Source organism: Lagopus muta, chromosome 4, assembly GCF_023343835.1.
Source record: "Lagopus muta isolate bLagMut1 chromosome 4, bLagMut1 primary, whole genome shotgun sequence".
NCBI lineage: Eukaryota > Metazoa > Chordata > Aves > Galliformes > Phasianidae > Lagopus > Lagopus muta.
The window spans coordinates 70,949,440-70,972,789 of record NC_064436.1 but is presented as its reverse complement, the minus strand read 5'-3'; the positions used below and the strand labels follow the sequence as shown (position 1 = coordinate 70,972,789).

Here is a 23,350-nt window from a genome sequence, read left to right as displayed (position 1 = left end):
GGCCAGGCGGTGGTAACTCACCCTGAGGCTGTTGTCCCTCTCCAGGACGATCACCCTCCGGTTCACGGTGTGCAGCAGCCGCTCCAGGATCAGCTGGACGTGCCTCTTCACCTTCACCTGCAAGGCGCGGGGAGTCACGGCCGCAGTGGGTGCAGTGGGGTGCGGGCGATGCGCACCTCCCCAGGTGACCCCGAGCCAGGCCGGGGGCAGCCCTTGTGCCAACACAGCGCCCCTGAGAGCAACAGGCAGCTGCAGCCCGATGAGCAGAAGCTGCTGGCACGGGGAGCAGCCCCAGCACCGGTCCCTGCTGGAAGCTGCAGAGTTGGCAGGGCTTTTTCTTCGTGTGGGCACAGGAGGAACTGTCCCCACGCCCTCAGCAGGGCCCTGCAGCGCTGCTGGGCAGCCCTGGCTCCTGCGAGGTGGCCGGGATGTGTAACACAGAGCCACCCTCAGGAGACGTTGGGGTTGGTGGCACTGGCAGTGCCAGCAGAGGCCCCGAATTCACCATGGGGCACAGCACAGCCCAGGGCAAGGAGCACACATCAACCCAGGCTGTGCCTCTGTGCTCCTGAGCTGCAGCTCTGACACCCGTGGCTGCCACACAGTTCCCACAGAGAGCTGGGAAGGGGCAGAACTGGGGCACCTTCAGCTGAGGCACTGGCACAGGTTGCCCAAGGAGGCTGTGGATGCCCCAGCCCTGCAGGCATCGGAGGCCAGGCTGGATGTGGCTCTGGGCAGCCTGGGCTGCTGGTTGGCGACCTGCACACAGCAGGGGTTGGAATGAGATGAGCGCTGTGCTCCTTTGCAACCCAGGCCGTTCTGTGATTCTGTGGTTCTATGAGACTTCCCCCAGCTGCTCCCCTGTGCACAGCCTGTGTCTCCTGTGCCAGCTGGCTCCGCTCACTCCTTCATCCATTCATCCTTCCCAAAACTTCCGCTCAGCAGCCGAAAATCCCCACTGCTCCAACTGCACACTGAAACCTCGGAGTGCAGAAATCCCAACCGACCCTGGGCACAGCAGATCCAGAGTGGCACCCGAACGCTGGGGAGAACCTCGTGCACCTCCTGCCCAGCACAGGACTGGGGCTGTGTGAAAGGAAGGACCTCATCCTTTCAGCAGCCTCTCAGCTTGCATCCTCAGCATGCACATCTCCTCTTTTTGCACCTGGCTGTGCAGAGCAGTGCAGTTGGTGGCAGCCACGATCCCCGCCACCCAACTTCAGTCCCACTCCAGCTGTACCAGGAGCGCAGCCCACACCCGCTGCAGCTTTTGCTTTCATCTCAGACTCAGTGTCCCCTCACTGCCTGCTGCCTTCTGTCCCTGTCCTCCCAGCGAGGCACACGCTGGCCCCTGGCAGCCCCAGGTGATGTCATATGAGCACAAGAGCACTTTGTTCCCAATGCAGAGATGTAGTGAGGAGATCTCCTGTAGGAAATCCTACTCAAATCTCAGAGATGCCCGCAAGAAAGCAGTGCAACAAAGTGCTGCAGGGTGTCTCAGTGCTTCTGCTGTGTGCCTGAGGTCAGCTTTCCGAAAGTGACACAGTGCTCCATCAAGGGACACATTGAGGGGGTCCCAGACACCTGGAGGGCACCCAGACACAGCCTGGGCTACGGCACAGGCACAGCTGCCAGCATAGGAAAGCAGGCAGGGGCAGCGTCCTGCTGAGCTGCAGCACAGCTCTCTGTGCTCTCCTAAACTGTTGCAGGAACAGCAGCACCAGGAGCTGCCAGGACACCCCAAGGGCTTGCAGGGTGGCAGAGGACAAGGCCTCAGGGGCTGTGGGGTGGCGTGCAGCAAAAGGACAGGGCACAACCACTGTGGCACAGGCACGGCTGCACTCAAGGCATCAGCCTGGCGCTGCAGCTGAGCTGAAGCTGCTGAGGTTTCATGGCTGCAGCATCCCGAGCCCCAAAGCTGCCCCAGTGCACAGCGTGGCTGCTTTGTACCTTGTACCACAGCCAGTGCAGCCAAGCAGAGCGCAGAGCACGCTTACAGCACCGTGGGTCTCAGGGCAGACACTGCTGGAGGTGTGGGGGGGGCTGGCCTCATCACCCACCACAGCAGATCTGGGAACTGTTTGGATGCTACGGTCTCATGGAGCAGCTATAGGGCTGTCTGGGCAGGCAGAGACCCGAGCAGCAGCAGGGTCTCAGTCAGTGCCGTGGGTCAAGAGAACAACGCCTCACCTGCAGTGCCTCACTGAGGGAACTCCTTGCAGTGAGAAGTAACGAAAACCTCGTGGAAAACAGGCCATGGCACAGAGCACTGCAGGGAAAGCATCATCCCCGTACACACACCCAGCTGGTGTGGGCCCCAAGGGCTCGCAGCACAGCCTGCAGCCCCCTGCCCTCAGGCACTGCTGCAGGAGGCTCCTCCATCGGTCCTTGCACCGACCCCAGGAGACGCCGCAGTCCTGCTCTGGGCAGGAGGTGCACGAGGCTCCCCCAGGTTTGGGTACCCAAATTCCCCTGCACACCCCACTCACCAGCTCCGAGTCGCCGCGCTCCCTGCGCCGCTCCTCCTCTGCTCTCTGCAACAAACACAGCGCTGCAAATCAGCGCAAAGCCCGCAAGGCCGGCACAGTCCCCCCACAGCCACCCCTGCGACGAACAGCAGCCAGACGTATTTCCAAGGTGAAGCCAACACAGAGAGCAGGGAGCAGCTGGGCGCTACCTTCTGGGCCGCGTACAGCACCTCCAGGATGGTGCTGAGCAGCTCAACGCAGGCGTCCTCCTCCTCGCCCCTCTCTATCAGGTCCTGCAGGATGGGCACGGCCATGCGCAGCAGCAGATCCCGGCACTCTGTGGGGCAGGTGGAGGTGTGGGGCTGGCAGAGGGCACCCACAGCTCCCCACACTGAGAGGGACTGAGAGCACGGAGGGAGCGTAAAGCATTTGGGCCGCAGCCTGGAGTTCTGGAAAGACTTTAAATGCTAACAGAAAGGCTCTGCGACTCCGCAGTGCTGCTCTGCTAAGGGTGCTTTGGGTTTAACCCAACAGATGGAGACTTTCTCACTCAAACAGCCCCTGGCTGCCAGGGCTCGGCCAGCGCTGCCTCCGCACGGCACTGCTCAGCTTTGAGATACCCTTACAGCCGCGCTCTGGCAGCCCCTTCCTCCTTGCAGGCAAAACTTAACAAGCCTATATTAATCACCACCTGTATTACTATCAAGAGTTGGACTGGATGGTCTTAAGAGCCTTCAACCTCAGTGGTGCCACGGCTCTAAGCGTGAGCTGTGGAACCACACACAGCATCCTTCCTGTTGGACAGCAAACCACCAACATCCTCACCCTGAAAATCACCGCTGCCACCCCTCTGCAGCCCTTTCCTCCCTCTAGGCCCAATTTCCTTCTGCAACACATTTTAAAGCCGTTCCTGGAGCTCAGTACCACAGCACCAGGCATCGGCAACGAGCGGCCTTTGGCAGCAGCTCTGGGAGCTCAGGTCCCGCAGGCACAACTCGGTGCTGCCGGAGCAAAGGGGGGCAGCGGGGTGGGGGGACACAAGCTGTGCTGTGCTCAGCAATGCGGGCTGTGCTGCAGGACCCCATGCTGCTCTCACCGTAGGACTGGAAGATTTTGCTGTTGACGATGTTGGTCAGGGACTGCAGCTTCTGCCTCAGCAGGCGCTGGGGCTGCAGGTTGCCAATGAAGTCGCGCAGCAGGAGCCTGCCGTGCAGATAGGGGAATCAATGAGCACCAAGCATCAAGCTGGAGGACCCAGCCAAGGCCAGGCCAAGGCCAGGCTGCTCTGCGGCCCCAAGCGCTGCCACCCCTTTCCTTTGGAGAAGGCAGCAGGAGAGCGCTGCCCTGCCCCCCGCTGACCCCTGCCAGCACTGAGCCAAATCCCCACGTTGCACAGGAAGGGCCTGAGAGGCACTGCCCACCCTGGGGGGCTGGGGTGGGTATCATTGCGGGCCGGGACACTTACCCCAACATAGAGGCATCCAAGATCCCAAAGACATCCTCCAGGATGGAAGGCAGATACTTGAGGGCTGCTCCCTGCGCAGAGATGAGGCTGCTGACCACGTGCCCGTGGGGCAGCGTGGATGGACAGAAGGACAGACAGACAGACATCAAACACACAGGGCGGTGACCACTGCGCTGCCCACACCCTGCACCCAAAATCACTGCCATCTTTTCAACAGCAGTCATTGTTTCCAATGGCCCCAGGGATGCTCCCAGCACAGCAGCGCTGCTCTGACCCAAAGAAATGCCCACCCCTGCAGGATGCCTCTCCATCCCTAATTGCTTCGTTCCCTTTTCTCTACTGAGGAGATACATATTAAACAGATTACAAAGCAGTTCTTTTAATGCATTCATACCACTCTAATTTTAAACCAGAATACTGTACAAAGCTGAACCGCTGCTCGTCTCACACGCTGCCTTGGTTATCTCATTCAGTCACATTCACAGCTTCAGAACAAGCATCTCCTACATTTGATTTCTTTATTAACCTCCATGCTTAGCCGAGCTGGGCCGATTAACATTAATTTTTCTGCCACTCCTTAATTCTGCATTGATTGCACCCTCTGTGGTGGAACCACAACCGATGGTCAGAGGTTCTGCCAGAGAGGCACGGCTGTGGGGAAGGGCCGTGTGCCGTGGGGACAGCAATGGGGCACGGCTGTGGGAGGCACCGTGGGGATCTGACTGTGCTGCAGCCTGCAGCTCTGTCCCACCTCAGACCTCAGCTGCCTTCGGTGCAGAGCAGAGCAGGGCTCTGGGAGCAGGACCAGCCTGGGGTACCAGGGGATCCTGACTGCTCCCTGTCCCAGCAGCACACAGGTTTGTCCCTGGCCCCGTCCTGCCCAGCACTCATCGTCAGACCCAAACGAGGCTCCTTCCAGGGGCACAGAGGGGTCAAAAGAGTGCAAAACCCCAAAGCCTGAAGTGTTCCAACAAAGGAGCGCTCCCTTCACGGAGGAGGTGGCCTTCCCGGGAGTGCTGCAGCTAATGAGCTATTATCAGCCCTGTCTGTGCTGATCAGATAATTGCAGCTCTAACGACGGGAGTAGGCAGAGCTGCGTCAGCCGCCGGCAGATCCCGCGGGCACCGCCGGCAGTGATGGGGAGGGGGGGGTCCTTCAGGTGAGGAGGGGGCTCTGAGCAGCGGCTGCGTCCACACAGAGCGATGCCCAGGTTCTCCCCTTGGAGCTGCACACGCGGGGATGCGCTCCGGGCCGGGCTGGGGGCAGCGATGCGGCTCCGACGCCAAACAGCGCCGCTGCGCCCCGGGCCGGGGCCAGGCGGCATCAGGAATTTCCTCGTGCAGAAATTGGCCCAGAGGAGCTCCCCGAAGAATCGCTCCCATCTCGGGGTGAGCTGCGTCTGACGGGCGCGTTGCCATAGCGCTGCCATCAGCCCCGGTGCCGCCGCCGGAGCGCGGCCCGCACCAACTGCGCACCCAACGCAGGAGAACGGCTGAGAAGCGCCGCCGGGATTCAGCCGCAGCCGCGCGGCGCAGCCCCTCGGGCGGAGCAGCAACGCCGTCCCCGCTGGCGGCCCCCGACCGCGGGCAGATCGCCGCCCGGCCCGCTCCGCTCCTGCGTTCTGCTCTTCTCGTCGCCGCTGTTCCTGAGCGGGAGCTTAGCTGTGGGGACGCCGTGTCCGGAGAGGCAAAGGCGGGTCGTCCTCTGCTGCACCTGGACGGTGCCGCTCCAGCTGACGTGTTTGCAAAATTTGTTTCCTTCAGGCCCGACTCAGAGCGCTGAGTGATGCACGAATCACTGCAAAATTGCAGGGACTGGGGATCTGTAGCACAGAGCGTCCGTGGGGCAACGGGGCTGCGGTGGGAGCGAGGGGATGCAGCTGGGCGAGGTGCGAGGATGAGGAGGGACGGCCCCCTTCCTCACAAAGGCTGCTTTCGTTACCAATCCTCAAACTTTGTGCTTTAAACATGAGCTAATCTGTACGGCCTTACCTAAGAATGCCCCGAAGCAGTGCAACACAGAAACCACAGAATCAGCATAGAGACAGCAGCGAAACAAAAGGGGAGGCTGTGCTGCCAGGTCTGCAGGTGGGAGCTCCAGCTCACCTTTGGCTGCAGCACCACGCACCCAGCTGGGCGCACTGCCTGTCTGCCCACCCACCCACCCACCCATCCATCCATCCATCCATCCACCCATCCATCCACCCACCCACCCATCCATCCCTCCATCCATCCGTCCGTCCGTCCGTCCGTCCGTCCATCCATCCATCCACCCAACCATCCACCCATCCATCCATCCATCCATCCATCCATCCATCCATCCATCCATCCACCATCCATCCATCCATCCATCCATCCATCCATCCATCCATCCATCCATCCCTCAGTCTGTCTGTCCATCCATCCTTCCATCCATCCATCCATCCATCCATCCATCCATCCATCCATCCACCATCCATCCATCCATCCATCCATCCATCCATCCATCCCTCAGTCTGTCTGTCCATCCATCATCATCCATCCATCCATCCACCATCCATCCATCCATCCTTCCATCCATCCATCCATCCATCCATCCATCCATCCATCCGTCCGTCCATCCGTCCATCCATCCATCCATCCATCCATCCACCCATCCATCCATCCATCCATCCATCCATCCATCCATCCATCCACCATCCATCCATCCATCCATCCATCCATCATCCATCCCACCTCACCCCACCACCTGGACCAGAGCCGGACCCCCCCGCCATACCTGGGAGAGCAGCGTGGGCCCCTCCAGAGGGGATTTCATCAGCTGGTTCAGGGTCTGGAAGAGTCGCTGCAGCGAGCGCTGGAACTCGGCCGTCTCCTTCCCCTCGTAGAGCCTGCAACAGCCAAAGGTTACCCTGTGCCACCACCGCTGCCCCCCACACTGAGCCTTGTCCCCGAGGGCCGCAGCTCCATCTGAACAGCCCCAGGGATGGACTCCACCACCTTCTCCACCTCAGCTGGAAACCCGAGGCTGGTGAGGCACTGGTTGCCCAGAGAGGTGATGGTGCCCCATCCGTGCAGACCCCCAAGGTCAGGGGATGGGGCTCTGAGCACTGATGAAGCTGCAGGAGTCGCTGCTCACTGCAGGGAGTGGGACTGGGTGGCCTTTAGGGTCCTTTCCGACAGAAACCTTTCCATGGTCCTACAAAGATCCCTTCCATCCCAAACCCTCCATGGTTCTACGACTCCACGACTGGCAGCCAGCATTCTGACCCCACACAGCAGCAGAGCGACCCGGATTGCAATTCCTGCTCTCCAGCTTTTTGGCTGAACCCGCTTTTTGCCAAAATGCTGCTTCTTTGCTTTTTAAAGTTGGGTTGTTCCGCTTTCAGATTCATCTTTCCCTGCTGGTAAATGAGCCCAAGGGAGCATCCAAGGGAAATAACGCTGACGATTTGGCTGAGGCGTCTGGGTTGATCTTAAACACAGCGGCCACTGCATGACTGCTGTGTGCAGCCCTCGGTCAGCACTGCAGTGCAACCACAGCTGGGGCCACCTGAAGGAAGCTCCCCCTCCCACCCCTTACAGCCAGTGGCTGCGGGGCTCCCAGCTGCCGCCCTTTGGGAGCCCAGAGCTGCACCTCAGAGCTGAGCTCAGCCCAAACCCAGAGATGAGGCCAGGGAAGGAGGCAGGCAGCTGTGCTCTGGGGTCCGTCCCTGACCCACAGGCTCAGAGCATCTCACCAGGAGCCCTGGCAGCAGCAGTGCCCCCCACGGCCCCCCCCAAGCAGAGCAGGGCCACTGCCCGGTTCTGGCTGCAGCAGACGTCACCCAACAGACCCAGCAATGCGCAGCAACTCGTTGTAATTACAATCTAATTTCTTCCCATTACAGGCTGCGTACGGAATTTAGCACCGTTTAAAGAACTTGGGAGATCTGAAGAGCCCGTGTTATTCCACTGCTGAGATCTCAAAGATCAAGGAAAGATGAATAAAAACTACACGTCTTTGGGGATGTCTTTATTTTAACGCTAACTCATTCATGCAGCTGTCTGCAAATGCTCCACAGAATTAATTTGCTTTGCCAGAAGCCTTACGAGCTGGGGATTTGCCCTCTCCTTCCACCCAAAGCAAACGGGGGGGGTTCCTCCACCTGCATCAGAGCCACCTCTGATTTGCAGACCCCCCCAACTGCATCCACCTCCACCCGCAGCCCCTCCAGCACAGCAGCTCAGCACCGTGCTCCCCACCTCCCGCACTGCTCTGCACGGAGCGCATCACCTCTGCCCGCTGCTGGGGCGGCGGAGCTTTCAGCGCCCCATACCGGGAATGAAACAGGAACACAACCTGCCCTTCCTGGCAACCGCTTGGTGGCATTCTCAGAAGTTTCCGCCACTGATATCCGCGCCCCCACACGCACAGCAGGCTGGGGGCGCCGTCTGTCTCACCGCAACCCAAGGGGTGAGAACGGGAACCCAGCGCCCACGGGGTACAAAGGACATCGGGTCCTGCACAGCCCTGCCGCCCCCACTTGCCGTGCGCTTCCCAGCAGCACCGCGAGGGCGCGGGGCCGCACAGCCCCTCGTGCTGCCGGCACGGAGCCGCGCTTTGCGGAGGGGTCGAGATGCCGGAATGAGGACCCCGAGGGGCCGCCCCCCAGCGCCCGGGGCGGACGGCAGGGTTTGTGTGCCGGGCTGCCGGGACCCGAGATGCGCCGGCTGCCCGGAGAGCATCGCTGTCTGCAGCAGGGAGGTTTGTAAGAGCGCATTGACAAAAGCCATCTGTCAGGAGCGGCGGAAGCGCGGCCAACGCCGCCCTGGGGCAGGAGTTTACTTCTGACCTCTGCGTGTCCCTTCTGGCCCTACTTTACACGACGCTGTGATTTACGCACACGAGAGGAGATGTCATTTCCCGAGGCCGTCGCGGCAGGAGCCGCACGGAGCACCGCAGGGCAGAGCGGGGCCGCAGCACCGGGGGGTGCGGGCTTCGTGAGCGCACGTCCTGCCGCAGCACCGCCTCTCGGCCTCCCCCTCCCCGGGCACAAACAGCGCTGCCGACCCGCGCACCAGCGGCGGAAGCCCCGCACGTGGCAGAGAACGGGCGAAAGCTCCGCGGGAGGAGACGCGGCGCTGCGGCGCGCAGCCGAGGCCAGTCGGACACGGCAGCACCCGGAGCCGTGGGTTCCACCCTCAGCCTCCCCGGCTCCTGCCGTGCACCCACAGCGCACGAAGACCCCGCGGGACCCTCCCGGCTCCTCCCAGCGCCGTCCCCACGCACGTGGCACTTACTGGGCAAAGAGGTGCCGGGAGCGGACGATGAACTTGAAGATGTACTCCAGGGCCTTGAAGGTGCGCAGGAGGGGCTCGCAGGGCTCCCCGCGGCTCGCCTGCTCCACGTACTGGGTCAGCACCCCGATCAGCTTCCTGCGGGATGGGGACGCGTCAGGAGAGCGCTGCGCTTCCTCACCGCCCGGTGCTGAGCCCCGCTGCGGCCCCTGCCGCCCCGTCCCTGCCGCGGCCCCGGTGCTCCACGCTCACTTGTAGGCGAGCGTGGCGCTGAAGTGCCGGCGGATGTACGCCTCCAGGACGGCATTGAAGTGCTGGAACTTCCTGTCGGCGACCAGCCCCACGATGAATACCTGCGGAGAGGCCGCGTGGCTCAGCACGGGGCATTGCCAGGCGCCAGCGCAGACACGGGGAGGGACCCGGGCGCGAGGTGGGCAGCGCGCCCCTGGTTGGTTGGGTCCTGTGCTGAAAGCTCGGCTGGGAAACGGATGCTGCTTACCAGGGCATCAAAGATGAGCGTGTCGTAGACGTCAGTGTCCGCATTCTCCATCATGATGGAGAACAAAGCATCCAACGTGTCCTGGAGGAACTGCGGGGAGGAGACGGCAGTGAGAGCTCCAGCACTGCCGGCACTGTGAGAAGGAGGGACCTCCAGCACAGAGCCGCTGCTGTCCCTTCACAGCTTTTCTCCTTCGGAGGCGTCCGGCCCATTTCCAGGACCTGCCAGCTGCACTGTGAGCCAGCAGCCCCACTCCTACCTTGATGACCTCCCCTCCATCCACATGCATCAGCTTCTGCAGGTTCCCCGCCAGCAGGCTGGGCTTGGCCCGCCACTTCAGCAGCCCCAGCAAGTTCACTGCAGGGAGGTAGGAAAGATCAGCACAGGCTTTGTGCACACCCAGGCTCCACATCCTGCCCCAGGCAGCGCCCTGCAAGGGGTGAGATGCAGCTCCTCCTGCACCCCAAGGACATGGAGAGCCGCGGGAGGGGGGCGCAGCTGTGCCTGCACCAAACACTGCGCTGTGCCAAAGGACACAGGGGGATGGAGCAGCCACCCTGCTCATCCTACCCCAACCCCTAGCCCTAACTCTAATCCAAACATCAGCCCTAATCCTAACCCTAGTGCCAGCCCTAACCCTGCCCCTTTTGTGCTCTGCAGCTGGGCCACCTTTGCCAGCACCCCTTTGGGGCACCTTGCCCCCCCCAGGCTCAGACACAGGATGGCTGGGGGCCCCACAGCCCTTCCAGAACTTGCACCCTGCACCCAACTTCTGCACAACAAGAACCCAGAGCAAAAGGGGAAGTGTGCGGCTGCCTCCCGCTCCTCTCTATGAGGGGGGTTGGTCCAGACCCGCAGTGGGGCTGTGGGCACATTACATGCAAGCCCTCAGCCCTGGTGCAGGTATGCAAAGCACCAATCCAACACCACGCAGCACACAGGGCCAGCAGCACCGTTGCAGCTCTGTGCGCTGCAGTGGCGAAGCACGGCTGCAGCTGCCACATGTGCAGCGTGCAGCTCTGAGTGCAGGGGCTGCTCAGCACAGAAACCTCCTGCTTTCACTCCCACGGAAACATCACACTCCACTGACTGAAGGCTGAGCACTACAGGGGCTGCACTTGCGCTGCAGGAAGAGAATGAGCTGAACTGCGGCAGCCCCAAACCCCACTTGCACTGAGCCACACCGGTCCCAAAGCCAATCGGCGCAGCAGCACTGAGTCACCGTGTGCTGTGCTGAGCACCCCGAGCACTGGGAGCCCCGCTGCGGTGTCCCAGCTGTGTCACTGCGTGCAGCACACGCACAGCTGAGCGCTCCCAGCCACCGGCCCTGCACAGGAGGCACTGCGGTGTGGGAGCAAAGCAGAGGTGCAGCTCCTCCGCATGGACCGAGTGCATGCAGAGCCCAGCTGCTGCCATGTCTGCTTTAACCCACATCTGTGTGCCTGTGTCCCCTGGGGAGGGATGGGCGGCCGCTCCTGCTGCTGACACCTGCAGTGACCTGGTGCAGAGCACTGGCACCATCACAGGGCACAGAGCACAGCCCTGCCTGCTCCTCAGCTGCACACACACTGCACAGCCCCCGAGGTGAGCCCTGCTGAGGGCACAGCTGGCTCTGAGCCGTCAGGGCGGGCACCCAGCACTGCCAGCTGGGCTCTGTTTGCTTCACATGCACACGTGGAGCCGTTTGCATCCATGCCAGCAGCGCTCAGTCACGGCTGCCCGCACTGCTCTGTGCTGCTGCGTCCCAAACCATTTTGTACGAATCAGAAATCCTCTCTAAACGCTGACGTGTCTGCGCTCAGAGGGCCTGACTTCAGTGCACCGAGCAAAGGACCTCGGGGCTGAAAGCTCCAACTACACAGCAACAGATCGCACTTCAAAACACGGCGTCCCAATTCCCAGCATGATTTCAGCACAGCATTCAGCAGCAGCACTCAGCAGCTCCTTCCAGCTCCTAAACTGAAGGCAGCAGCTCGGCTCCCTCAGGGGTGTGAGCAGATTAATTACCATCTGCAGGGCTTGGTGCAGGCCAAGAAGCTGCTCGCTGCCTGCGGCTGCCGGCAGGGCTGGGCTCAGCACAGTGCGTGCAGCTACCTGCAGCCTGCAGCTCTCTGCTCACACCGCCCTGCCTTGGAAAAACAACCCACTGCTAACCCAGGAGGGCTCAGGAGAGCGCTAAGCCAAAAGACAGCCTTGATAAAAACAAAGAGAGCAATGCTGAGTGGCAGCCCTGAGCCTTCAGCGCACACAGAGCAGCAGCGAGCGGTGCCACGTGGCAGGGATGGCAGCCACAGGGCGAGATGCGGCCACCGTGTGCACTGCCCACCTGGGGGACAGCAGCCCCATGGCCTTGGGAGCCCGGGACACCACAGCAGCTCGGGGACTGCCATTTCCCTTGGGAGCACTGGTGATGTCAGAGCAGGACGTCAGCGCTCAGCACTTCTGCTTTCCCCGCGCTCTTGGCTCCACAGCATCCCCACAGCCGCTGGTGACAGCAGTGAGCTTCCTGCTGCACGCAGCCCAGCCACCCCCAGGGCTCCAGCACTCCCCCTGTCCTGGCTGTAAATCACTCTGCAGCTCTGCTGCCTCGTAACAAGGGGATAACAGCAGCCCCCTTCCTAACCAGCCCCTGCGGATAGGGGCGTGCAAGCTGTATTTATTCCATCTCTTCGGGAAGGAGAGCAGGCCTGGTCCTGCTCCCTGCCCCTGAGGACACACAGTCAGCACAGGCAGCAGAGCCAGACAGACCCCCTCCCCAGGACAGCATTGCTGTGGGGCACAGGTGGGAAGGGACAGATGGGGGTGTCCAGGACTGGCAGAGTCAGTGCACGGGGACAACGTGCTCAGCACAGGGACACACAGCTGGGCCGTGGGGCGCAGCCATGTACCGCCCCATCCCCTGGCACCACCGACCCATCAGAGCTCAGGGAACAAAGCACCACCTGCTCCACACCTGGTGCAACGGCCTGGGGTGCTCCCTGCTGCCATTCCTATAGAATTTGCTCTTAAAGACGTTTCTTCTTTTCCAGCACTACAGAGCTCAGCTACGCTCATCGTTCATCGGTGCCCACTGCCAGCAGCACAGCCAGCGCCGCTCCGCATCCAGCACTCACCGTTCTGGGTCAGCTTTGTGGAGCAGACGAGTGTTGAGATCTGGAAGCTGTCCCGGGCTGACACGGCCAGGCCTGCCACGCTCCCAGCCACGCGGAACGAGGACCCAGAGAGGATCCAGGGCTCCGAGGGGCCCCTGGTGGAGGGCAGCCCCAGGTACGAGCCCGCGTCCTCCAGCTTCCTGCTGTCCCCCTGCAACACAGCACGGCTCACAGACATGCACGCAGCTGGGGAGCGTGGCGGGTGTGGGGCGGCTGTGGGGCAAGGGAACAAGCAGAGCTGCAGGTGAGCGTGTATCCCAGGGCAGGGAGCCAGAGGTCAGCAGCTCCTGGCTCTGAGGCATTGCTGCAACCCGGAATCAGCGCTCTGAGGGCTCCTCTGAGCTTAACATGCACAGAGCAGCTCGCTTCCCATAGAGCTGCACGGGGACCTGCGTGCAGGGAGAGGAGGCTGCGTTCCAGCTGGTGCAGATGGGGGGCAAAACGCGGGTGGGAGAGCAGGGGGAGATGTCAGCAGATCAGGGAGCGGGCAGCAGTGAGGGCTGCGGGGCTGGAGCAGCAGTGAGCAATGGAAGAGTTGCGTGCACAAGTTGCACCAGGAGGCTGGGCACACAGCAGGGCCCTGCACAGGTGGGACAGGCTGAGGAACCGCTGCTGTCACCATTACCCACCTCAAGGACACGGCCCCGCAGTGCCACCAGCCCATGGGGACAATGGAGTCCCACGGACCGCTGCTGCCCAGAGCTCTGAGCTCAGCAGCAAACATTTGTCTTTACCCTGGTTGCCACCCTGCCCAGCAAACTTCTCTTCTTCTGAAGGTCAAAGATTGCAGAAGTGTTGGTTTGCTTTTCCTCTCGGTGTGTAAACCCTGCGCCCTGCTGCAGGCCAAGGGCAGCACAGCCCGAGGGGTGGTGGGCTCAAACGCACACATCTCCCTCCAGCACGAGATGAAGAGCTCTGAGGAGCTGTGAGGATGGAGTTCACGCTCCTCTGGCAAACAAAGATGAAATCTTCTGCCTCCCAGAGCCCGGCCCGCTGTTTGCTGGGAGGAGCAGAAAGCTGCAGGACAGGGAGGGCAGCACAGAGCACAGCAACGCTGCTCAGAGGCTGCGGACAGCAGCGGGGTCAGCGAGGGCAGCAGCAACTCTTTGAAAAGCAGAAAGTGCGCACAGCAGGGAGATGTGCGAGGCTTTGTCTGCTCCACGCCGCCCTGGAGGCAGGAGGCGCAGGGCAGGGCCCAGGAGAGCACGCCTGCAGCAGCGCCGAACGAATTCGGGTGCTCTGCCCAAATAGCGTGCAGAGGAAGGGTGAGACAACAGATCTCAAATGCATTTTTCTTCTGGGGAAGAAAAGCACAGCTCTGGTGGGAGGTCAGGAATCAGCAAAATGAGTGAGCAGAGAGAAGGGCAGCGCTGGGCCGGAGCTCCGGGCAGGCAGCACATGGCTGGGGGGGGCTGGGCCACAGGGGATGGGTGGGAGGACAAGTAGGGGCTGCAGGGCAGTGATGTGCAGCCGTGGGCAGGAGAGCAGCAGTGGCAGCAGTGGCAGCAGTGTCTGGTGGCTGCTGGGCGCCGCTCCACAGGAGGAGCACTGAGGCCCTGGGACAGTGAATGGGAAAGGACAGGGATGGATGTGAACACGGAGAGGAGGAACCCTCTGTGGTGCAGACAGTAATGGGGAAGGCTGGATGAGGCTGCACAGCGATGGCAGCTGAGCGTTCCCAACCCACGGGGACCTGTGTGGGGAATTGGTTCTGCCCAGAGAGGTGGCGGTGACCTCCAGGGATAGCGGTGAGACCACAGAAAACTTCAGCTAAACGCTGGGGGGCTGAATCACCTCCTGCAATGGTCTGGGGGTGCATAGGGCAGGAGCCCGGGGTGCAGCCCCACTGCTCCCCATGGCCGTGGCAGACTCAGCTCATCGCAGCACAGGAGAGCACCGGCTGTAAGCATCAGCCAACTGCACCTCTCCTGACCAACAGCGAGCCTCCCCTCCTCGCATTTCCTCTGTGCTCTCAGAAGTAAAACAGACCCAGCGGTTTTAAGCCGACAAACCCCGGTGAAATCAGGTAAAACGCAGCAAATCCCTCTGTGAGGACGCTCCCTGCTGGGGCTGACACATTCAAGTTCCTTTTCCTAAACAAAACTTGGCACCGCTGATGCGCACAGCGGGGTTAGAGATGATGTGTGCAGAGAGCCGTGGTGGGGCCCACGAGGACAGGAGGACATGGGGACCCTGCACACGTGGCTGTGGGCGCAGTCCTGGGCCGCTCTGCCCTACCTTGTACAGGATGAGGTCGTGCTCCCCATCACGTAGCGTGGTGCCATCAGGGCGCATCAGCTTCACGAAGGCCATGGAGAAAATCTTCTCGCTTTTGTCTTTAGCTGGGAGAGAAAAAGGCACAGAGATGGAGGTGGAGGCAGCGCAGGGTGGGTGCAGCCGTGCAGGGCTGCTGTGCTGAGGCCATCGCTGCCTTCCACCAGAGCACCACGAGATGCACTGATGCACGCAGCTGCAGCAAAGGTATGAGACAGAGAGGGAGAGAACACCAAGAACAGAGGAGCAGAGGGGAGGTGGGGACTGCGTGCCTATGGGTTCGGGGCAGGTAGGGTCAGCCAACCGCCCCAGGCACCCTCCCTGCAGCTGGGACATGCCAGGCTGCCCTCGTGCCCAGCTCTGAAGCTGTGGGTTGCTCCCACTCCTACGTTAGCCCACAGGAAGGTGCACAGAGCCGCACCATCTCATGGCCTCTGATTCTCGGCTCTGCAAAGCAGCTGACAGCAGCCCCTCTGCTCCCTGCAGCCCATGGCCACGAGGCCCAGGCAGTGCCAGCACAGAGCCCAGGAGCTGCAGTGCAGAGGCGGAGTCGTCCCGAGGTTTGTATCTCTGCACGGCAGCTGGGACAGAGCAAACGAGGGACAGCAGCTCGCTTCCTCCAGGTCTCACAGCAGCCCTTGTGCATCTCCACAGCAGAACAGGGCAAGGGCTGCTTGTGTGGCTCCTGCCTCTGAACCCCACACACGGCCAGAGCCCCTCCACCACAGCCCGGCGGCACCAGGAGCAGAGCAGCGCGCAGAGCAACGCTTACTGTCACTGGAGGAGCGGTGCCTGAAGGTGAACCGCAGGTGGGTCTTGTGGACGTCCTCAATGGGAACTGCAATCTGAGGGAGAAGAACCCACGTGAGCGCAGCAGGGAAGGGCTGGAGTCCCTCGGCCAGTCCTGACCCCCTGCTTGGTGAGGGGCCGGGGCTTTGGTGCGACCAGCACAGACCTTCACCGTCTCCATCCAGCGCTGGTGCCGCTGCTGGTAGTACACCACAGAGCGGTACTCGCTGGCCGGCTTGTCCCCTGCCCCGTGGTAAATCACATTCTGCAGAGAGATGTTCGTGCTCAGCTCCCAGCAAGCCTTACACGACTTACAGAGCAAAGGATGCAAAGGCACAGCCCAGTACAGACAGCACCAGAGGGGTCCAGAACCCCCACAGCCGCCTTGCTCCCACGCAGCCCAGGCAGTGCGGGGACCTGCTTTGGAGCATCCCTTCCCAGCCAAACGCTGCCCCGTCCCCATCTGCCACAGCCCCACAGCGGCGCTGCCGCAGCCTCCAGGAGGCGGTGCGAAGGGACAACACGCCTCCGGTAGCGCTCAGGGCTGGAATTCCTCCTCCCCATAGGAAATTCGTTATCACAGGCAGAAAGAGATGGGGACTGCATCTCTGCAGGAGCCCAGCGGGCGCCTCGCTAATTAACAACCTGTTCCCACGGGCCAGATAAGAGCAGTTTGCAATGAAAGCAAACACCCTGCAAAAGGGACGAGGCAGCGGGCGCACGGAGGTGGGAGAGGCTGGGTCTGTCCCTTCCCACCACCTTCGCAAGGCTTTATCCTGAAGGACAACCTCAGGAGCACCGCTTTGCCACCAGGGCCACTCCAGGCACAGAGCTGCTGCCCTGCCCCTGCTCAGGGATGCGTGGGGCAGTCGCTGCTCACCATACCTGCACCACGCTGCCCGACTCGTCGCAGACGCACACCGTCACCTCCACGTTCTTCTGTGTCTTCTTGTTCCCCTTGTCAAACTCTCCCTGCACCAACGTCAGGTAGATGTCGTTCCGGACGTCCCCTGGAAGCAATGCACTCAGTGAGCCGGGTCCCGCTGCAGCCAGCACCGCCAGCCCCCCCTGCGCTGCTTTGCCTCGGGGTCGGCACCAACAGCGCGCCGGGCTCACTGCCGTCCCCTCCCCCTGCACAGCGCTGCTGCTGCGCCCATCTCCCGAGCCAGTGATGTGCTGCAGGATGGAGCAGGACGCTGCTGTTCCCTGCTTGCCTGGCATGATGACCTCCGGGAAGCCCAGCTTGCGTGCCACCACCGTGCTGCGGTCCACGAGGTGCGGGTGGTCCTTGCGCACCTGGTTCAGGTCTCCCCACAGCATCTTCAGGGACAACCAGAACCCTGTGGGGAGCAGAGTGAGGACTGTCAGCCCCATGGCTGGTGCCAGCTCGACCCAAGCTGCAGCCAGAGCTGCTCCCACGGGGCACAGCCCTGAGGTGTGCTGGGGTGAGTGATCCCCCCCTGCCCCCACAGGGCTGATCCCAACTGCCAGGACAGCTCCAAGCTCAGCCCTGCTCCATGCAGGAGCGTGATCACGACCTGTGGCTGCTGCAGGTTTACTGGGTTGTATGTGTGTGGGGGGGTCTGCTACCTTGTCCTTTGTGGTTGATGTCCTTCCCCTCCACTGCTTTCCTGATCATGTTGTGAAGGAAGTCGTTTTCGGCGGTCGCCCTGCCAGACAGCAGGAGGAGCTGGGAGGGCTCACACAGCACTGCTGCTCTCCACCACCACAGCAAAACAAGCCGGACCCCATGGCTCCCCACCCACCTGCTGCAAAGGCCCCCCATAGGGAGGTGCAGGAGAGCACCTGGGCTGGTTTGGGGTGAACCACAGCACTCACACCCACAAAGTGGAGCCTGCAGTGGGGCTCCAGGAAGGTCCGTATCCCTCAGTATCCCACAGGCCATACCAGTGCCCTTTCTCCTAACCCCACAGAGCTCCTGATCCTGATTACACAGTGCTCCAGGGAAGCGCAATCTCTTTGCAAAGCCCAAGTTCCCAGCAGTATCTGCTCTCTGTTTCTGGCACTCCTGCTGTCCCTGTGCCACCACTGTCCCCACGCCAGCCCAGCCACCGGAGCGCTGCCTGCCCTCAGCCCCAGGACTCACAGGTGCACAGGGATGAAGTGCTGTTTGTCCTCGTCACTCTCGCACTTCCCCTTGGTGATGTCAGTGATGTCCATCACTGCAGTGGTACAGACACAGCAGCCATGGATGCAACCCCGGTACCACAGACCCCTGTGCCAAACCCTCCTGCATGCACCCAGGGACTGCTTTGCCCCTTCTGCAGCCACAACCCTGCCCTGGATCCCAGCACGGATCCTGCTCCCAGGGATGTCACCATGTCCCACAAGGACCCCTCTGCCCCCTGGTGCTGGGTGGCACTGAGACACACGGGGCTCTGGGCAGGGACTCATGCTGTGCCCGCAGTTCTGTTGGGGTTGGACCCAATGCCGTGTCAGGGAGGGCTGCCATGGGGTCTGTGTGGCCACACTGGTGGCACCCCCAGCCCTGTGGCAGCCACAGGCAGCAGGGACAGAGAGCTGCACCGCTGCACCAGGACCATCCATCTGCTCCCTCCCCAGAGACACGCTCGGCTCAGAGCGCAATTAGCCGCCGGTATGTTAATAATTCACCTGGTAATTGCTTCGTGGCCAAGATCCTAGTGCACGCTAATTGGCCCATTAAAATCGATAATTTCCTACCAAGCCCATCCAAAGAGGATCAATACCCAGAGCAGCAGCATTTGTTAGGGCAGGGTGGGGTGCGGGGAGCTCCTGCACTCCCCTCTCCATGGGGTTCCCTGCTCTGGGGGGGCTCTGCTGGCACCACCTGCGTGACCCAGCCACTGCAGTGATGGCGATGGGGAAAAGTGAGCATGGAGGGAACAGGGCAGAGCGGTGAGGGTCTGGGAGCTGCCCATGGGGTTGGTGTGGTGTCAGGGTCCACCCTGAGCCCCCCTCACCCGAGATGCCAAAGGGCCGCCGCAGCCCGGTGCTGAGCTTGCGGCTGAGGGTCTCACGCAGGTCCATGCGGCCCACCCGGATGATCTGACACACCAGGAAAAGCCTCTCCCGCTTCAGGTCCTTGCTGCCCAGGTCCTGGGAGCACAGCAGGGTGTGAGAATTGAGTGAGGATGCTCTGCTGCCAGGAGGGCACGGCGAGCTGCGAGGATAACTGGGGGTGCAGTTCATGGGGTGCAGAGCTGCTGCAGAGCTCTGCTTTTGGGGCCAGGGATTGCTGCTGTGCCCCACAGAGGGCACAGAGCTGCTCCGTGGATTGTGTGCACAACACAGCATGGGCTGATGGAGACGATGGCCTCAGGGAGTCCCCATGGCACTGACAGCACCTCGAGGTGGGACAGATCTGACGCGTTGCTGGGCCTGGGAAGCAGCCATCCACCCCAACCCCAGGCACCGCGGCCAGGCCAGATCCCATGGGCTCTGCTCCTGCGGGGCTGCGGCACGGGAACGCGGCTCAGGGACGCAGCGCCAGCCGCAGGCAGGGATCGGAGGGGAGCGAGCGCTGGGGGAGTTGGACCGCGCGGCTGGAAGTGCTGATGCTGCTCATTTACATTGATTTCCCGGCTCATCTGCATATCGATGGCTCGGGCCGTCCTGAGGGTCAGCGCAGCTTCGCTCGAGCAGCAGAAACCTGCGCAGTCAGCAGGAGCTGCTCCTCGCCCGGCTCACTGCAAGCAACCGAAACCGGGACGAGCCTGACTGCGGGGTGAGGGTGGGCACGGGGCCGGGGGAGGGCATGGAGTGGGGCGCAGGGGGGCGGGAGAGAGCGTGCAGAGGGGCAGAACTGGGAGTGGGATGCATGGGGGGGATGCGGACCGTGACAGGCTTGGGGATCCCTGCACGCACAGCGCCCCAGTGCATCCCAAGCACCGCATCGAGGGGGTGTTGCAACGCAGCAAGGTGGGGAGGATGTGCGCCATCCCCCAGGCACAGACCCAGAGCGGGTGGGCGAGGGCCGGGGCTCACCGTGAAGATGGCCCGGAGGTTGTTGAGCAGCTCGATGTCCCGCGGGACGCCCGTACTGGCCCAGTGGATCACGTAGCTCTCGCTGGGAGGGAACGGTGTGAGCAGCCCGCAGAGGGGCCGGGGCGCCCCGCACGGACACGGAGGGCACAGAGGGACGGGAGCCCGGCCCCACAGGGCAGGGGAGCACCGCACCTGATCATGCGCTGCTCTCCCGGGTCGTACAGAGCCATGAAAAGCTGCGCCTCCTCGCCGATATTGCAGACGAAGTTGCGCACGCAGAGGTAGAGGCTGTGCGAGGGCGAAGCCGCCAGGCGTGCGCTGCAGCCCGGCTGGCTCTGCTGCGAGCTCTGCGGGGCACGAGGCTGCTCAGCCCCACACGCAGCTCAGGGCTGTGGGGCACGGGCTGTGTGCAGCGCCGTGGGCACGTGGCAGGTTGGGATCGGCGCCACCCTCACCGTCTCCTCCTGGATGCGCTGCGTGACGGTCTGTGCTGCCCTCCTGTGTGCCTGGAACAAGCTGATGATGCTGGTCCTGTCGGGGTCCAGGATGTTCTCATCCTCGTCCCGCACCACCAGGTCCAGCGCCAGGATCCTGCAGAGGGGGTGAGGTGGGACCCAGAGCCCGGCTGGGCTGTATGTGGGGCTGTGTGTCCCTCCGGGACCTGCAGGCGGGGGCCGTGAGCACGGCACGGGGCAGGACAGTCCTGGAGATCACAGCCAGCAGCAGAGCAGCCGGGCGGGAACAGCAGCAGCACCAGGGATGCGTTCTGCCCCAACCCAGGGCCCTCAGCAATAGCTCTTGGCGAGGTGGGTTGCACAGCATTGTCCCCGCCACCCCAGCTCAGCGGGGACATGAGGACAGCCCCATTCCCCTCTCACTTGTTGCCGTAGTCGATCTTGCTGGTCACCTCCTTCTTGAGCTGCAGAAGCTCGTCCTTGGGCAGCGTACCCGAGAGCAGCTGCGAGCGCTGCTCCATCAGCTCGTACATCATCTGCTTCACCCTGCAGTACCGCTCCTCCTGCCCCGTCTGTGGGCAGCGCCGTGCGCAGGGTCACCCCCAGCCCCAACCTCGTCCCGTTCTCCCCCACCCTCACCTCCCCTCACCACATAGAGCTGCTTCCAGATGGCGGCCCACTCCCGCAGCGTGGTGGTGATCTCCTGCACCATGGGCATCTCGGCGGGCACCACGCTCTCCTCCGCCCTGGGGAGGGCACAGAGCCCTGCAGCGCCCGCTGCCGGCACGCGGCTGCCCCCCCGCCCCATACCTACCCCCTGCGCTCCACCACCGCGCCCTTCAGGCGGATCAGTGAGGCCGGGAAGATGCCCTGGGGAGCAGCAATCAGCGGTGTCGGTAGGCACGGGCCGGGGGCTTCCCGAGGAGTGAGCGCCCCGCAGGGGTCCCCGTCCCCTCGGCGTCCCCAGCGGGTACCCACACAGCCGGGGCTGGCTGAGCCCCCCCGTGCCCCTCACCTACCCGAGCAGCCCTGTTCCTGAGCGAGTACCCGCGGTACCAGCCTGCCAGAGAAGGGAGGAGCTCACCGTGAGCCAGGCTTGGGGCCAGGCAACCCCCGGCCGAGTGCAGCTCAGCCCCAGCCCAGCCGGGACCCCTTACCCTCGGACGCCTGCAGGATGTGCACCGTCTCCCCAATCTCCAGTGGGAGGTGATGCTCGTTGGCACTGGGGAAGTTCCACACGGCTGCAGAGACAGGGGCCAGGAGCTGTGAGCAGGGGCTCCTCGTCCTGCCCCCGCCCAGCGGAGGCCCTGCAGCCATGTCCCTCTCACTCGACCCCCACATAGGGGTACAGCCACCTCTCCGGGCATCGCTCAGCCCTGAGCTTTGGGGGTCGCGGCACAGAGTCCCAGCCCTGCGCAGGATGAGCAGCAGCACGGGGTGCTTCCTGCTGCAGCAGCGGCCGCGCTGCTCCTGCTGCTATTTCTGCACAGCGACGGCTCCTCTGCGGCTCCGGGAGGGGGCAGCCCTGACCGCAGGACGGGCGGCACCCTGCACAGGGGACCGTCCCCACAGATGTGCCTGCAGCTGGTGGCGCCCTGCTGGGACCCTGCTCACACCTCACCCCATTCACTCAGCCCTCCAGCCTGCATCCCAGGGACTGCAGCGCTCACAGACCTGCGTGGCTCATCCGGGACCCCCAGCTGGAGCCCCATGGCCGTGCTGGCTCCTCGCAGCTCCAAGGCCCTCAGCTTCCCACAGACCCTTCCTGCTCTCTGCACGAGGACCCTGCACAGCCCCTGGTCCCAGTCCTGTTCGCCCCCCTTCCGGGCCCAGCCCTCCCACAGAGCAGCCCAGAGGGTCCCTGGCAGACCCCCCCTGCAGCACAGGGGCTTGGGAAACGGCCCCTCCAGAAAGGGGAAGAGGCACAGAGCAGGGAGGGCGGGAGTGGCGTAAAGAGAAGTTCCTCATGGTGCTGCAGGGAGGCTGAGTGGGGCCAGGGCAGGGATTGAGGCTGCCAGGGCTCTGCCACAGCCGCCGCAGGGACCAGGAGCAGGGACTGGGAGCAGAGCCCCAAGTCGGCCCAGGGGCAAATGGCAGGGCTGACTCTGGGCTGCACAGGCACCTCCCCACAGGCAGATCAGAAATGAGCACAGTCCATGGCACCGGTCACTAACGAGCTGAAGAGCCCTGGAGCCGAGCATGGTTCAACATCCAGGCTGAGCCCAGCACAGAGGAGAGGACAGATCCTGCACCGAGCCTCGGCAAGGCGCAGCCTCAACGCTGCCCTGCCGCTCGGCCCCCGGCTCCACGACTCCCAACCCATCCCACCACCGGCCCTGCAGCCCCCATCCACTCCACGCTTCATCCCGCAGCCCCTGACCTTCCAAAACCAGCGGCAGCGCCGTGGGGACCCGGCCCCCAACTCTCACTACCGAGCATCGCCTCCGCCCCGCCCCAGCGCTGCTCACCCCGCAGCCCCGGCTCCCTGCTCAGCCACCGAGGCCCCACTCACCCACGCCATACTTCTCCTCCTTGGTGGGCAGCCAGGGGGCCATGGCCAGCCGTGCAGCACCGGGACCCGAGGCGCTGCGCGGGGCGCTGCCGGTTCCTCCCGCCTCGCTCCCCGGGTCACGTGCACCCCACCGGCTTGTGCAAACCTCTGCTTCCTCAACACCCCGCCGGGCGCCTCGGGGCCCAACCGCAGCCCGGCACCCACCGGACAACGGCTCCCGCGCCGCCTACGCCAGGACTCGGAGCCTCCCAACCCCAGCGACGCCGCGGTGCCCGGAGCGGGGACGGCGGGCCGGAGCCCGGGGCACAGCGAGCAGCACGGGGCCTTCCGCGCCCCCGGCTGCGGCCAACCCGCCCCCGAACCTCAGCGCAGCGCCCAGGACCGAGCCCGGCGCTGCTCTCCTGCAGCACCCAGCGGCCGGGGCAGCAACAGCTCAGCACCGCCGCCTGCCTTCCGCTCTCGGTGCCCGCCTGCCCGGCTCGGGGGAGCTC

The 23,350-nt window shown here is 63.2% G+C and overlaps 1 protein-coding gene across 8 annotated transcripts in view; it reads right to left on the bottom strand.

Annotated features, from left to right (window-relative positions):
- Positions 1-23,350, bottom strand: part of LOC125692664 (dedicator of cytokinesis protein 2-like) — a 50,923-nt gene extending 27,573 nt beyond the window's left edge. For all 8 annotated transcript variants that reach the window (XR_007376796.1, XR_007376797.1, XR_007376798.1 and 5 more), the window contains exons 1-28: positions 22,860-23,350; positions 21,505-21,588; positions 21,367-21,407; positions 21,162-21,217; positions 20,997-21,093; positions 20,771-20,919; positions 20,348-20,483; positions 20,085-20,239; positions 19,893-19,974; positions 18,869-19,004; positions 18,013-18,088; positions 17,496-17,575; positions 17,120-17,245; positions 16,791-16,915; positions 16,072-16,170; positions 15,889-15,961; positions 15,081-15,184; positions 12,804-12,993; positions 9,950-10,047; positions 9,691-9,780; positions 9,444-9,544; positions 9,195-9,329; positions 6,691-6,802; positions 3,934-4,004; positions 3,565-3,671; positions 2,678-2,805; positions 2,490-2,534; positions 22-117 (exon numbers count right to left, since the gene is read on the bottom strand). Coding sequence is in view for 5 of the 8 variants with exons in the window: in XM_048943459.1 (XP_048799416.1) it covers positions 22-117; positions 2,490-2,534; positions 2,678-2,805; positions 3,565-3,671; positions 3,934-4,004; positions 6,691-6,802; positions 9,195-9,329; positions 9,444-9,544; positions 9,691-9,780; positions 9,950-10,047; positions 12,804-12,993; positions 15,081-15,184; positions 15,889-15,961; positions 16,072-16,170; positions 16,791-16,915; positions 17,120-17,245; positions 17,496-17,575; positions 18,013-18,088; positions 18,869-19,004; positions 19,893-19,974; positions 20,085-20,239; positions 20,348-20,483; positions 20,771-20,919; positions 20,997-21,093; positions 21,162-21,217; positions 21,367-21,407; positions 21,505-21,588; positions 22,860-22,902 (2,835 nt within the window). In the remaining 3 variants the exon portion in view is untranslated. The remainder of the gene's footprint in view (positions 1-21; positions 118-2,489; positions 2,535-2,677; positions 2,806-3,564; positions 3,672-3,933; positions 4,005-6,690; positions 6,803-9,194; positions 9,330-9,443; positions 9,545-9,690; positions 9,781-9,949; positions 10,048-12,803; positions 12,994-15,080; positions 15,185-15,888; positions 15,962-16,071; positions 16,171-16,790; positions 16,916-17,119; positions 17,246-17,495; positions 17,576-18,012; positions 18,089-18,868; positions 19,005-19,892; positions 19,975-20,084; positions 20,240-20,347; positions 20,484-20,770; positions 20,920-20,996; positions 21,094-21,161; positions 21,218-21,366; positions 21,408-21,504; positions 21,589-22,859) is intronic.